Consider the following 15051-nt stretch of genomic DNA (forward strand, 5'->3'; position numbering starts at 1 on the left):
TATAGGAAAAAGCAAGTCAAAGAACTGTATCTCGTACATGGAGCAACAGATAGGATTCACCATAATCATTAGCTCCCATGGACGTTCATCCCAAATTATCAGACCAGCTCCTCAGAAAGCTTTCCCCTGCACAGAGATAATTCAGCCATGGTATAAACAAATTCCAGGTAACCACAGGGACAGAACTGCTCACAGGCTTCATTCAGAAGTGCATGGATGTATAGGTATGCTGAGCTGAGGGGACCAGATACTCTGAAAATAAAGATCTTGAGCTGGATTTGGTGTTGTGTGGAAAGGCAGGTTAGAGGCTGTAAGCTTCGTGTCACTCAGTGATACAGGAATATGTACTGCTACATTCTGTACCTCCCAGCACTGGAGACTAATAAACAGATCCATCCATCAGAATGGGTGGTGGCATATTCATCTGTGAGGTCAGAACAGGGCAATCTTGTATCTATCTGGAAATACTGGAAAATATCACCCACAGGTGCTCTTACAGGATAGCCTTTGTTCTTCAAGGAATCAAAAACCCACGTCTAGATTAGCTGCAAAAATATCAATTATAGGTAAAAGCACTGTGGCTGTGAACTCTTAAAAATAAGATATTTTTTTTCTTCTGCCCATCAGCAGTTGATCTTCACTCAACTGTTCTTTATCCATAAGCTGGTCTTACCTGATTATTTTGTGATCTTGATGATGGAGGTCTTTGTAGCAAAAGATTGTTGCCTTCCATGTATTATTGCTCCCAGTAGCTTCTTGTCTGTTCTCTTGATTTGTGATGCAAAGCTTTGAAAAGTGTGATTCACCTCAGCTATGTGAGATTTTACTTATCCTCATCTCCTTCTGTTAAGATGTTAAAGTAACAGATTCTGAAATATCTCGCATCCTTAGTAAAACACATGGTCATTTGTGAGAGATGTGGGTTTAACAGTTCTTGAATAGTGTAAACAGTGTTGTGGCTGTTTTGATATCTGGCATGCTTTGAGTAGGTAGTACAGGGCCAAGCTATGTTGAATCAGCTGCTGTCTTGCTTAACTTAGTTTAGAACGTTTCAGCACATTTGGTTCCATCTAAACTGTATTACAACACAGGCTGAAAGAAATTGTCTTTTGCATGAATGTTTATGGTTTCCCTCTATGGTTCCTTCTGCTCCCTTCCTTGATCTGTAGCATGAGCTGACCTAGCAGCGTTTACTTACCCTAACTATTGTTTAACCACTGACCTTAAGTGCATTATGGTTCAGCAAAAATTCCCAAAGGCAGTCTGACTGTTCTCTGTTTCTCTGCATTGTATGGGGAATCCAGTGTAACAGGTGATCTCAGTTTTCAGTGTTCTACTGTACACATGTGCCAAAGCAGGTACCTAAGGCTGTCTTACGTGCTGATGAAGGTAATCTTAGGGTAGCTATTAACGTTGCCTGGAAGCCCCAAAATAAAGCAGTTGTCCTTTTCATGCGGAATTATATGTTAGTTTACTGGACTGCATATATAAAGCTCATCCAAGATTTAAAATATTGATATATGATGTTGATAAACAATAGTATTTTCCTTCAGCGTAATTGCAGATCTGAACTCTTACCTGCACAATTTCATATGCTTTCTGAACCAATTATATGACAGTTTAATGAATTAATGAAAGGCTGTAGCATTCTCATTTATTTTCTTTGCACTGTAACTTCTCCTCGTGTACAGCACCATTTGTTCACTCAGATCTGCGAAAGAATTGGCACCTGTAATTGTATATACTTACAATCGTAAAATTCTTCTACATTAGCCACATCCCAAGTTTTGAAATGTCTGTATTTGGGACATTTAAAAGGTAAGAGCTGTATGACAGTTTCTGTTGCTTATACATATTAAGAGTGGTATTTGTGCTGTGAGAAGCATGAACTTCTATAATACAGGTTTTTTTCTTCTTTTTTTGAGTACATGTGATGTTGGTAAAGAACATCAGTCCAACAGCCCCAACTCATACAGTCTTAATTCACAGAACAGCAAAGTTGTGAATGGCATAGCTGTAAGCTTCCCCACAGTGCCCCTTTGCTGTGTTATGAACAAACCATTTTAACAGAAGAGCCTCTGTTAAAAATGCTACTCATTATGACAGTGATGAGGGTGGGTTTTTGATATCGGCATTAACCTTCAAGAAAAATACTCCAGCAGCTCACTGGGTGTAAATTAGCTTGCAAATGTTAAATAAGAACAGCTTCCAACCAATACTGAATCCAGACTTGACTCCATACCAGGATCCAAATGAGCTGAGGCAACTGAAAAATCTGACAGATACAAGTGTGTCTGTGGAATGCCCCTGGATGTTAAAGTTTTCAACTTGATGAATAAAATAGAACAGCTCTTCTCTTTCTGAAGGTTATTCATTATAGCTTTGTATTAATTGTTCTGCATTAATTGATCATCTAGATTATTAACAAAGATATTAGGTCTTTAGATACTATTGTAAATGGAGCCATTTAAGTACCATTGGTAATAAACTATACATTGATTAATACTTCAGCTGACAACATTAGTTACAGTTTGATTATTTGAAATTATGTTTCAGAGGAGAAAAGTTGTTTTCAAATGTGCAGATATTTGCAAGAGTTTCTTGATCCAAAAAGACTTAACCAGCCATCTCCAGTCTGAGGGAATCTTCTCAGTTTTATTTCCATACTTTGATGTCTCAGCCATTGGGAACTAGGAATGTATGAAAATTAGATGTAAAATTTTTATATTGTATTCCTGGGCTTCACTTTTTCATGTATCTCCTCAGCATTTTTTCCCCTTCTGACGGATACGTTTTCCTTGATGCTATCAGAAATACCATGTGACCTGGATGATCAGTCACAGACATCTAGCTTGTTGATACACTTGTTTGAACAAACTCTCAATAAAATAACTTAAGAGTAGCAAACAAAATCATAACCATTAGTTTGCTCCCTTCTTGCTAGACTTAGCATGTTTTCTTTCTGGGGGTCTAACAATAGAGTCCAAGCTTTCATCTTTTTAGTCTTTTATTTGTTAGAGGCAAAAACAGATGGGTTTTTTGCCCACATAAATATATTTTTCATCAAGTTTGATTTCTTAAACACAAAGGGTGTGTTTCTCATCTCCAGTCCATTAGAAGTTAATGTGAACTAAGAAATATTCATGATAATTCTGAGAATTCCAGCGAAATCTTATGAAACAGATTCTCATTTCAGGTTTTTTTTGTGAGAGTTACGTTGCATTTGTGTTTTCACCTTGGGGAAAGAACTCTGCTGTCACTCTGTGCTATAACTTGAGTTTTCCTTGTCTGTAGTGCCAGGACCAAATTCTTCCAGTGACAATGGCATCAGCTTTGCCATGATAATGATGGCCTGGGTGGTGATTGCACTTGTCTTGTTCTTACTGAGACCTAGTAATCTGAGAGGATCCAACACAGCCGGAAAGCCAACCAGCCCACATAATGTAAGTGCATCTTCAAGTACCCTGTAGAGAGACTTTACAAGAGCTTAGATGTGTTTTGTTTTAATACAGACTATCTTACAGTCATTTTTCCCCTTTATTTTCTTGGAACCCCATTAACGATGAAAATCAGTAAAACCAAAGGGAAAGCAGAATCACAAAGGCCAATTGTGAGGCCTGCCGTGGGATGGAGTAGGTATGAGTGACTAAGTGTGGGTCCTAATGTCCTCTGGACACTGGCTGTCCCTGGTTAAAACTGCCTCCTGCCTTCTTATGTACAAGCTTTAAATCACAGGTTTAAGAGAAGTCGGTAAACAAAATTACATCATGAAACTAGGAAAGTGATCTTTGCCCAAGATGTGGGATCATAGAAAAATCCCTGTTGCAGAAAACAGTGTTGTTCTCTGATGCTCATTTACTCTTGAGTATTGAAAGAGATGCTGAAAGATCTTAAAAGAAAGCACAATGTAACTCTTCTGAGTTCTTTTATTGCTAAATCCTCTTCCATGAAGCACTGTTTCTAATCCTGAATGTGGCTTTTTTCTTTCTTTTCCTGCTTCCTTCCTTCCCTCTAGGGGCAAGAACCACCAGCCCCACCGGTGGACTAGAGCGTTCACTATTGGAAAATTTCAGCAGCTAAAACCTTGCACGACCAAATGAACGAAGTGACCAGATTACTCCTAAACCCCGCTCAATACTGTTTTCTTTTCTCATTTATATAGAGAAGAATTATTATTCAGCAGTTATCTTCATTAACTGCTTTTAGCAACTACAATTTTAAGTTAATTTTTGCTTTGTGTGTTATTACAAATCCTAGTAGATTGTAATTTGAATAATGATAAGGCATTGCAGGGGTTTTTTGGTTTTTACTGTGGACATTCCACTCAGTCTCTTTCTGTTACAGTGATCTTAATTTCTTTGCAGTGATTTCTGATGTGCATTGAAAGAAACAGAAAATCCCTGTACATCTATAATAATGAAGGTTACTGACCTTTCTTCAGATTAATCCGTATTTTTTTCTCCACTATACTTCTCAGAGTTATATTACGGTTGCAACTATTAGCTTAGTTATGGTGAGAAATTGAAATTATTTCATACTTGCCCTGGTTCAGAGCAGCTTTTAGTCTGGCCTTTGGACCCCTAACTTAGTTTTCAGTGTTGTTGGCAAAAGCACGGCTTGTCCAGTAGAATTATACTCTGTGTGCGTGCATGCACACATAAGCGAATGTGATAATTGTCACTGTCAAAGCTTTGACATATATATTGGGAACTTTACACAAAAGAATATACCACCAAAAAATAATTTAATCTTGTTCATTAATAAATGATATATCTTGTTCAATATATTGTCAAAAAATATATTCCAAAACCAGATTTGTTTACTTATAGACTTCATGAAAAGAGACATTTAGTGAAAAGAACTTGGTAGAATTTTCTGTCTTGATATAGTCTTTTAATACTCAGTATCTTAACAAGTTCTTAGCCATGATGTAATTAATGTATATTGGACAAGATGAAATCATACCAAGAGGTTACCAAGGTTATCAACTTTTGGTCTACCAAAACATATACTGGATATTCAGGTTTTTTCACCTGTATGTTATCAGCAATTCTTAACATTTCATTCTTGTCTACTGGTTGTAATTGTAGAATAACAGACTTGCAGGTGACTACATATGGCATGTATTTTCCCTCTAATATTTGTGTGTATGTGTGGTGTGTTTATGTGTGCGTATGTGTGGCTGTGCACGTACCTGTGCACATCTCCCATTGTAGAAAATGGGAACAACTTTTTTAATGTACATTAATTTAAGAACATTTTAAAGATGTACAGAAAAGCAACACTGTATATTTTTCTTGATCAATTTGAAAAATTGATGAGAATAATGTAAAGAACATTTTTATGTTACCAACATGAAGCTTCTTTCCGTAAAGGTCAGTAGAACAGACATATGGGAATTCAAAGCCTTACTCTACAAACCTTTATTTCATGGGGACTTTAGTTACGGAGCTGAAGGGACTGTTGAGATGCGTAAAGGTTTGTATTAACAGGCTCTAACAAAAATCTCACATCAGATCCCATGGATGACAGACGCAGGGTTTTCCTCCTCAGGGTAAATGGTGGGCCAGCTAAGCCTCCTTGCAAAGGTACAGTGCAGACCTGAAGAAAGGCTTCTGTAATTTGATGTAATCGCCCTTTGAATTTTTGTGGAATAGCGTGCTTCCAAGCATAGCAGCACATGTGAAAAATGAAAAAAAAAACATTAAAAATGAAGAAGATTGGGCCAGGTGCTCTCAGTGACATCGGCGCAGTGCCATGTAAAGTGATGGTGCTGCAGCAGGGAAGCTGAGAGAATTTGTCCTGTTATGTCTAATGGTGTACAGGCCACAAACACTGTGTAAAGATGTCACTGGGACGAGCAGTCTGACTGTGCTTGCTTTTTGCCTTCCATGTACGTTTATGTTTCGGATACTGTTTTGAACAAGTAATACAGCATCATTTTGTTGAACCAACAAGGAAATATATATGTATCTCCTACACTGACCTTTTCTCCAAGGATTTTTGGCCAGAATTCTTCACTATCAGATGCATAAAACAGGCTTCCGATTGATCAAAAAGCCAGCTGAAACAGGCTTCATTTCAGACGGAGTGCCACTCCTCATCCTATTGGAAATTGGTGAGATTTACAGCAGATGCTCCTCACTTCCGAGGATCCATCTTGCTTTACTTAAATGTCTGTGTATGTATTTATAAAACTCACCATGTGCACCCAGCTCTAACAGTCTTGGCAGATGAACTTTTTTTTGAGAGTAATGTGTTTTACATTTAAATGAAGTGTCTTTGCTTGAAATTCCTCTAAGTAATTGTCCCAGTGATTTTATACATGTATGCTTTCCTCATGTAAATTGCTATTTTAAATTTTCTATGTAAAAGAAAAAACATTGGAAATATTTTATTGTAAAATGTACTAAAGAGCCAGGCCACTATCCCACGTCAAAATGTATGCCTTTTAAATTCAGATACTCTCTCCAAGATACACCCTTCAGATCACCACTCTTAATTTAAAAAAAAGTAACTAATTGTAGGACTGTATTTTGCCACTCTTATTTATGTTAAATAGTGCCTTACTCATCAAGTAGTTGCACTGAAGTTTGTGGGACTACTCTGAGATAATGTACTAGTAGCAGCTTTAGTAAGGGTGGCAGAAATCTGGCCTTTAGTGATGTAGTTTGTGATGAAATAATTGTATCATGGTTACAGATGTTTATGGTAAATTTTGAGAAGTGTGGAAGAGATTAGTGGCATGTGAAGCTTCAGGATATGATTAATTCTGTCATGAGGGTTTTAAGCTTGGTTAGTAAGAGATGCAAGTTGTAACAACTTGGGAAATATGGAGGGAATTTTACAATTATACCTTAGCTTAGATCTTTGTTAAAACAATAGTATTTTTAGAGTCTGCTTAACACAATTGTTATATTCTGAAATGAGAAATCATATGTATTCATGTATTGTCTGCCGATCACTTAGCCTTGTAACATTCATGATTGAAAAAGGAAGAGTGATGATGTGATGTACCTAATGTAAATCGGTGGTTTAAAATGTCTGAATTATGCCAAACAAAAAATCATCTGTGCCATTTGCGGTTTCCTAGTAATCTTTTACTGAGTACTTGGATTGGGATAAAGGGCTTGTACTATGCACTTTTTATTGACTTAACACAATAAATAGCAATCGTTAGTAACTTTTTGTCTTCGCCTCTTAGTCTTTGTATAAGATACTGCACCAACCTATAAATTCCTAAGGTAGTTTGAAATAATTTAAAAATAAGCATTGGTAAAAATAGTGTTTTCTGTGCAAATTTTAAAATGTAAATTCTAACTTTTCTAATGGACACTTGTCTTCTGTTTGTGTCTCAGGCAAGTCAGAACAAATTATAAGCGGTTTCCAAGGTTTAAGATACTTTGACATGGACGTCTCTGCCTTTTGCTCTTCAAAGTAGCCACGTAACCTAGGAAATTAGAAATAATACAGAAAGAAAAGTAATGACAGAGGCCAAATATGCCAATTATGACACTTCATTTTAGATCACATCCTACTACTTTGGGATTTGCAGTCTATTTTCTAGTCCTAGATCTTGGCACTGTTGGACCCAGAGCTGCTCTGAGGAAGGAAGATGCTCCAGTAGATCCAAGGCAGCATGTAGAAGTAGTAGAGACCTGTTGCTTCCTCACTGTTCCCATGGAGTGTAGCACTCTTCTCCCTCTGGCAGCAGAGCATGAAATGCTGAGCAGTGGGTCAGCAGCAGCTCAGATCCCATGTTAAGGATTCCTGTGTTAATCCAAGAGAAAAAAGGAAAATGACAGGAAAGCATTAGGGTTTAAAATAATACACAGCTATCCAGAAATCAATGCCAGAGAATCAGAAACAAAATCTGAATTTATTTTTAGTAATAATAATTTAATGACAAATAATTTAGTAATAAATGCTTTAGGCATTTGAGTCTATTTAGAAATTGTCTGATCTTAGTCTGAGAGATCATTAGTGTCTGCTCATCAAGATTTAGCCCTTTACTTGAACATGAAGCTATAAATAACTCCTAAAACTAACTTGACTTACAAGTGCGCTTATGAAAATGTTTGCCGAGGATGCACATACCTATTATGGGAAGCGATGCAGAAAGGAAATTACCACAAATTTAAACTAACTGTGTTCAATGGATCTGCATGAGGTCTAGCTGTTCAAGACTACCAGGTAAGTGGAGAAGATTACTCTGCCCAAAAGCCTGAAAAAAACTGTATCTTATTTAGGATTTTTGTGAGAAATACATCAAATCATTGCCACAAAATATTTCATGAACGTTAAGCGGGTTCCTTGCAAAAATGGACAATTTGCATTCTTTTCCCCTTCCGTCCTTACTTGTTCAGTACCAGCAGCAGCCTACGGTGCAATTCACTGCAGAGACACAGACCTTTGGTGGGGAAAAAGGAGGTCCATCCCACGGTGAACTACATCCTCACTTGTAAAACAGCACAACTCTTTTTGGCTTCCAGGGAGTTACACTCATCAAAGTCAGCTGAAGATTTGTCTCTTTTCATAGAAGAAGAGTAACTGAAGCAATGTTAACTTGCTCTTGTATCAAAATTATTGCCAACTCCAGTAGCAGGCATCTTGTAGTGAAACATAGTAACTAGAAGAACCTGGCCGCCGCATTACATTTTTAACATCCCCAGATAAGGGTTGGTCAAAGAGGGTGTCTGAAACAAATGTATTTCAATATGTGACAATAAATATTAATTCACCATCTATATTCAGCTTTTTAAAGGTTTCACTCTTCTTGCTTATATGGAAAGTGATATTATAAAATATTTTATACAATGTTAACTGAAAATACAGCAGTAATTTCTAATCAAAGATCACAAGTAGCAAGCTTTTCAAAAAAAGTCTTTTGCGTTTATGGGTTTTGTTATTTCATCCTGCAAGCTATAAATGATGAAACAGAGGAATAATTTCTGTGACTGTGTAGTTTTCAGACTTATACCTGTTCTAAAATTCTTGAAGATTATTAATTTCTTCTGGTGCAAAAAATACCCTTAAAATGTAAGAGAAGATATTAAAGCCAAGAAAATATATTTCCTAAGCAGACCAACAAAAAAATCCCCATCATTGTACAACATTCTGAAGGTCACAGCCATAGCTTTGATATAAAAAGTAAGTCTTATGGTGTAGGAGCTCAGTCTAGAGCAGAACTTGTGGCTGAAATCATAAAGGATAAACTGAGTATGATTAGCAAGAAAATGATCCACAAAAGCTCCCACAGGACTGGACACTACAGCAAGCACTGCGTGTAACACATCAAAATCTTTTTTGTTGTGGTAGTGATGAGTAAAAATCTGGTTTCTTCAGCTCTCCTAGTGATTTCATGCAGCCTTATTTTCCATTCTCGGTTCCATATAGATGAAACAGAAAATCCAAATAATCATTTTCCCACTTAATCAAATATTAGTTTGCAATTTGAATTACAAGCGCATCTTGTCTCTGACACTCCCTCTGGCTGTATGCTTCTGTTGGGCTTCAGTATGTAAGAAGAGATTAAGCCAAATTTGCTTCTAGCTATACTGTAACAGTGGATCAAATCTTCACTTTATTTTACGTGAACAACTTCAGGCAATGGGACAACTTAGTTGAGTAAAACCCTTCAAAGAAGTCATGCTACAAGAGAATTTCTCACCAATGGGGCTGTGATGAAAAGCAGTCCCTGATGTGGCTGTTCTTACTTACTAATGCATTAGTTTTAGCATTTAAGGCTTCCTTATTGTTTTATTGAAATGGTTGTTATGCCTGAAATAGCTCTTCTGTTGGGAGCTGTAGTATGCTCCGTGTTCAGAAAAGCAATGCTGCTGCCCACAGCACTGTTTCTGAAGGAACCGCTTCAGTGTCTGCTGTAATGTCTGTGGTTTCAGAAAGAACATCAGAAGGGGGTGGGGGGGAACTAAAACCAACCAACCAACCAAAAAACAAACAAACAAAAAAAGAGGTTATTTCATCCTGCAAGCTATGAATGATGAAACAGAGGAATAATTTCTGTGACTGTGTAGTTTTCAGACTTATACCTGTTCTAAAATTCTTGAAGATTATTAATTTCTTCTGGTGCAAAAAATACCCTTAAAATGTAAGAGAAGATATTAAAGCCAAGAAAAAAAAAAGAGGTATTTACTAAACAATTGATAAGACCATCAAATGTAAACATGCCTGGGAGGAAGTGTGAATAATTTCTGTGTATACTAAGAGACTTAAATAATCTAATTAGAGGAAGGTCATATACTGGAAAGCAAAACATCGTCGTGCCGGAACTGAAAGAATAGGGTTTGAAAGGACATTCTCATCAGAATTTTCAGGGTGGCCTTCCTCTGACTTTTAAACATAGTTTAAATTCTGCGTGGCTTTTGGGATTTATTTATATTGCAATATTGTCCACAAGTCCAGCTGAAATTAATATCCAGATTTCTGGGCCCTATACAAACAGGCATGTTGACCCTGACCAGAAACTCACTGCCTTTTGGGACAAATTTTACCCATAATTGCAGTTTAGGGTGCTGGTTGTCACTAACAAAAATACTGTATTAGATTAATATAAGCTGTTTGGGCAAACTGTCAGACCAAATGGCAAAGTCGAAGTTCTGGTGAGCCAGAGAGGTGGTGAGGAAGGGGCATAAGTAGGGACATGCCAGGCAGAAAACATTGCTCGTAATAACTCATAACGTTGGCTCTGTGCAGTTAACTTACGGTTGGCTCCGAGCACACGTGGAGCTCAGACACTCAGCTGCCTTGTCCAAAACTGGTATATGGCTTGCTTTATGCAACTGTTGGAGCTTTTTCCAGAGGAACCACGCATGCCCAGTCCCACATGTCCTTGTGTAATCTCTTCAGCTGAGCCTCCTTCCTCCCTCTCAGCACTGTAAAATACAAAGCATGGATTCAAAAGCTGATCCAACTGTTCTGCGGACAAGTCTTCTGGGCACATTTTTGCCTCAGCCTGGGACTGTTGCCGAGTAGCTCAGATTTCTCCGTTACATGTGGGGTTGCCTCCTGGTTGTGCTGTGTCAAAAGTTAAAGAAAGGCTTGACAGACAATGGTTGTTGTTGAATCTGTGTCAGATGTCAGTGTCACAAACTGATTACACAAACACAGCTGCCTTTAGTGAATGATCAGCTAAATCTGGTGACAGATTAGTCTGGCATTAAACACTCCCTAGATAGATACAAAACTTCTTTCATGTCCAGGGTTCCTTGATAGCTTCTCTCATCTCCAACATCAGAGTGCCAGCCAGGAGATTACGCAATCATGCACTCACTTGCTCTTTCTTTTCTTCCCTCCCCATCCCCTCATCCCCCAGGTCCTTCATAAATCATTATTTCTCCCTTGCATAAATGGAAGAGCTTGTACAGTGGAGGTGAAGAGTGCCCCCTCCACCCACCTTTAGCATTTAGATTGCACTTCACTTGGTGGTTTCTGGAAAAGTAGAGATGTGGCCTCAAGCCCACTCCCCTATTTTCCACACAGAGAGGATCCAGTCTCACGCTGGTACATGCTCTAGCCATTGAGCCATTATATTAGAAAAACATTACCACATTTCTTGGCCAAGCTTTTTGAATGAAGGAGTCTTAAATCTTTGGACTGCATGCCGCTTGATCCTGCTGGTGTTACCCTTCACCTGAGCACATGTTAAAGGTCAGGTCTATAAGAGCATATAGCAAAGGGACTGCTCATTTTCAGGATCAGGTCAAGTTTAGATATGAGGCAGGCAACTGAACTACTCAGGCTGGATTCCACTGAGTCAGAACATGTACCTTTAGGTACCTAAGGAAATATATTGTAAAAACTTGAGTATCTTTGGATTTTATACACCTTTTGGAGTCCATCCCCTAGGACTAGGTTATTGACTAGATTATAAATTCTGTCATATGTGTATCTGTAGCCTAACATTTACAAATATATCTAAAAATGCCTATTCTCAAGCAGATGTGTATGAATTATGGTAACCACCTTTCCTGGACATGGATACTTCCATAAATTACAGCTCAAGTTGCTTAATACCAGGGTCTGAAAACACGGTCTCCTAGCAGGATGTGTGAGCAGTGCTCTCAGAAATATACATCACTTACAGTTAAATTATTATGCAAATGACAATCTTTAAAATGTAAAATCCTGGATGAATGGAACAGACTCATCAGTCCTACCAGCCGCTCTCTCAATTTTAATTCCAAAATAACACACACAGTAGGAATTTACCTGAAAAAAAATGAACATTGAAATGAACCCTATATGGAGACTTCTGACTCGGTCTGCAGTGCACAAAACTTAGGTTGGAGAGTGGCAATCCTTCGTTGATGCTGCTGTTTAACTGAACAGATGCCCTGCTAAGACACCTTTCAGCAACAAGTTAAGGGGGTATTTTAGTTAAAATCTTGCATAATATACATACTAAGCTCATAAATTATAAACTAAAGTGGACTACTATGAGCATGTCTTTTGACATCCATAGGGTTTGCATTATTTATTTTTTGCACCAGAAAATACCTTTTAGAAAAACTTTCCAGAGAGGGGCCATCTCTGAATCATTATGGTTACTCATCTTCACTATTAGAAAACAACTTTCCTGAATCTGAATTTGTGAAGCTTTAATTTTTATACATTACATTTTGCTAGTTTGAAGGAAGGATTATTGATTTTCTATACATGCAAGAAATAAGCACTGCAAAACTTCATTTTACTCACATGATTTTTAGGCATTGCCTCCCAGGAAGGCATTTATAGCCCTGAGGCTGTTATGGAGCCAGGTACAGGCTACCCAGTATGCTGGAAGAAGGATTCATCTCATCTAGTCAACTGGCAATGCTAAAGAAATACATAAACCTGAAATCCCATTCCTTGTGCGTTACTGACCCTGCACTGCAAAAGGATTTGCAGCCTACACTGAACCTTCAACAAAATGGCACAGAACTCACACTTCCCTTTAAAAATGTGGCCAGCAGTGGACCAGCCTCATCTGCTTTGTAGCAGCCCAGGGTTGTGTTCCCCAAGCAGCGTGCTTCAGGAGGTTTGATGATATGCCCTGAAGCTTACCTAAGTTTTATTGCTTCTGTTCAGTGTTGTAAAAAATTCTATGTACTGGTAAACAATGGGTCTGCCTGAACAGAAAACCCAAGAAAACCCCGCTCAGTAATTCAGAATTTATTCTGTAATGACAGGGGAGATCCAGGCTCCCTGCCCTTTTCACTGCAGTGACTTTGAGCTCTGCATCTTTCCCCTGCCAGCAGTGCCCTCACCACCAGGGTGTAGGCTATAGGGAAACAAAAGCAGCCCTCACCATCCTTTCTGGGAAAGTCTCGTCACTCTGCAAGAGGGGATTTGAGATCCATGTCCCAGGCAGGGGCTTTGACAGTGCAGTCTATCAATAAGGCCATTTATTAGGAGAAAAGAGACTGGGCTCCACTGCCTGCTCTAATGGCTGTTAAGACATTTGAAACAACTCTCAAAACACTGACTACAATCCAGACCTTTCTCCTCCCACTAAAGCGCCGTGATTATCAGACCGGAAAAATACTCCCTTTCAAGCTCCCTGGCAAGCAAGCATAGTTGCAGGTAGAGAGTTAGATCCCCGTGTTTCTTTATAACTCTCCTGAGACAGGTATGCGTGAACCCCCTCCACGGAGGAAGGGTCTGAAGCTCCTGCCCTCATTCTCAGCAAACACAGTAACTAGGGGGTATTCACCAACTCTAATGCACGACTAACTGCCCATACATACAGCAAAAGCAAAGGGAACTCCGTCTCACAAAGGTGGCCTCCTGCACAGCGACCACCACTGCCTTTAGAAAATCTGCTCCTTGTTTGTCAGGCGTAACACTAAGGATATTTACCATAGCAACACCCCTGGGGGACCATGTAAAGGATCTGAAGTGGACTTGGCCTTGCCAAGGCAGCAGCAGGCACATACAGAGGACCCAGATAAAGTTCCTAGCAGTACAAATGTATGCATTTATGACTATTCTGAGACCTAGGGAGACAGACACGGGTTTTGAAGGTAATGGTGTAGGTAAGACTGACTCAGTAGCGAGAGCTCATTGAGCTTCTATTTGCTTTGCCTAGGCTTCCCTGGAAAAAATGATGTGTTCAAAATTGAGACATCTGTGCAAATTAGCAACGAGACAAGGCATTACTTGTTTTTACTTCAGGATAAACACTGTGAACCTTGCACCTTCGCCAGGCAGCTCTTTGGCTAACCACACTGGCTCTGCTAGGATTCTGCTCTGAGATTGCAAACCTCAGTAGGCTCTTTCAGTAGAAACACACATATTTTACAGTATCATTTCTAAAGGACCAGTGAGTTACAGTATGTACTCATTTAAATAGGCACAGATTCTTCTAGGGAAAGATCAGATCCTCCAGAGTAAAATAGTAACAGAGTAAAATATAAAACAGAAACAATGATTCCAATTTCTATCTACTTTAACATCTATGGATGAAAATTCTATGTAAGAACAAGACAATACTTTACTGGCATTGTTAACAAGGACATACATATGTATTAACCACCTAATTTGGCAACATTGAGCACAGAAATTGTAATCTGTTAAAACATAGATGAGTGTGGTATTGTGGATGCAGGAAAAAAACCTCAGCTTCTAGGAGATGCAGTGTAAGTGAACTTGAATACACCAGAGGTGAAAAGATGGCAGATTTCTCACAGCCATTCTGCTCCCAAAGTCAGGTGAAGTATACTAATAACATCATGTTTATACGAAAAGCAAGAGAAGTATCCGAGAACTTTAATGCAACTAGGCAAGAGATCCCTGGGCAGTGCCCAGATCAGAAGGGCAAAGGAGTGCAAAGCTCGCATTTCCTTACTGTGGCAATGTTTGCACATGGACTTTAAACACCCTATTTTACTGTGATCTAGCCATGTTTCTATTTACTTATCTTTGTTGAGACTGCGCTTCCCTAAAGGAGAAAGGATGAACAATTGAGTTTTGTGTTCCACAGCAAGCACAGCTGAAGAACCAGAAATTACCCACATGCCTACTTGACCACCAAAATGAATTTATCCTATA

General features: G+C 38.7%; 1 protein-coding gene across 5 annotated transcripts in view; it reads left to right on the forward strand.

Annotated features, from left to right (window-relative positions):
- SMIM14 (small integral membrane protein 14) overlaps positions 1–7183 on the forward strand; it is a 55510-nt gene extending 48327 nt beyond the window's left edge. For 3 of the 5 annotated variants that reach the window (XM_027795008.2, XM_055797773.1, XM_005243200.4), the window contains exons 4-5: positions 3295–3443; positions 4016–7183. In XM_027795008.2, the coding sequence (XP_027650809.1) occupies positions 3295–3443; positions 4016–4048 (182 nt within the window). In that variant the 3' untranslated portion in view covers positions 4049–7183. Of the gene's footprint in view, positions 1–3294; positions 3444–4015 lie in introns of those variants that run through there. The other 2 variants (XM_055797772.1, XM_055797771.1) reach the window with 2 other exon arrangements.
- Positions 7184–15051: the final 7868 nt, after the last annotated feature.

This window comes from Falco peregrinus, chromosome 2 (assembly GCF_023634155.1).
Source record: "Falco peregrinus isolate bFalPer1 chromosome 2, bFalPer1.pri, whole genome shotgun sequence".
Classification (NCBI taxonomy): Eukaryota; Metazoa; Chordata; class Aves; order Falconiformes; family Falconidae; genus Falco; species Falco peregrinus.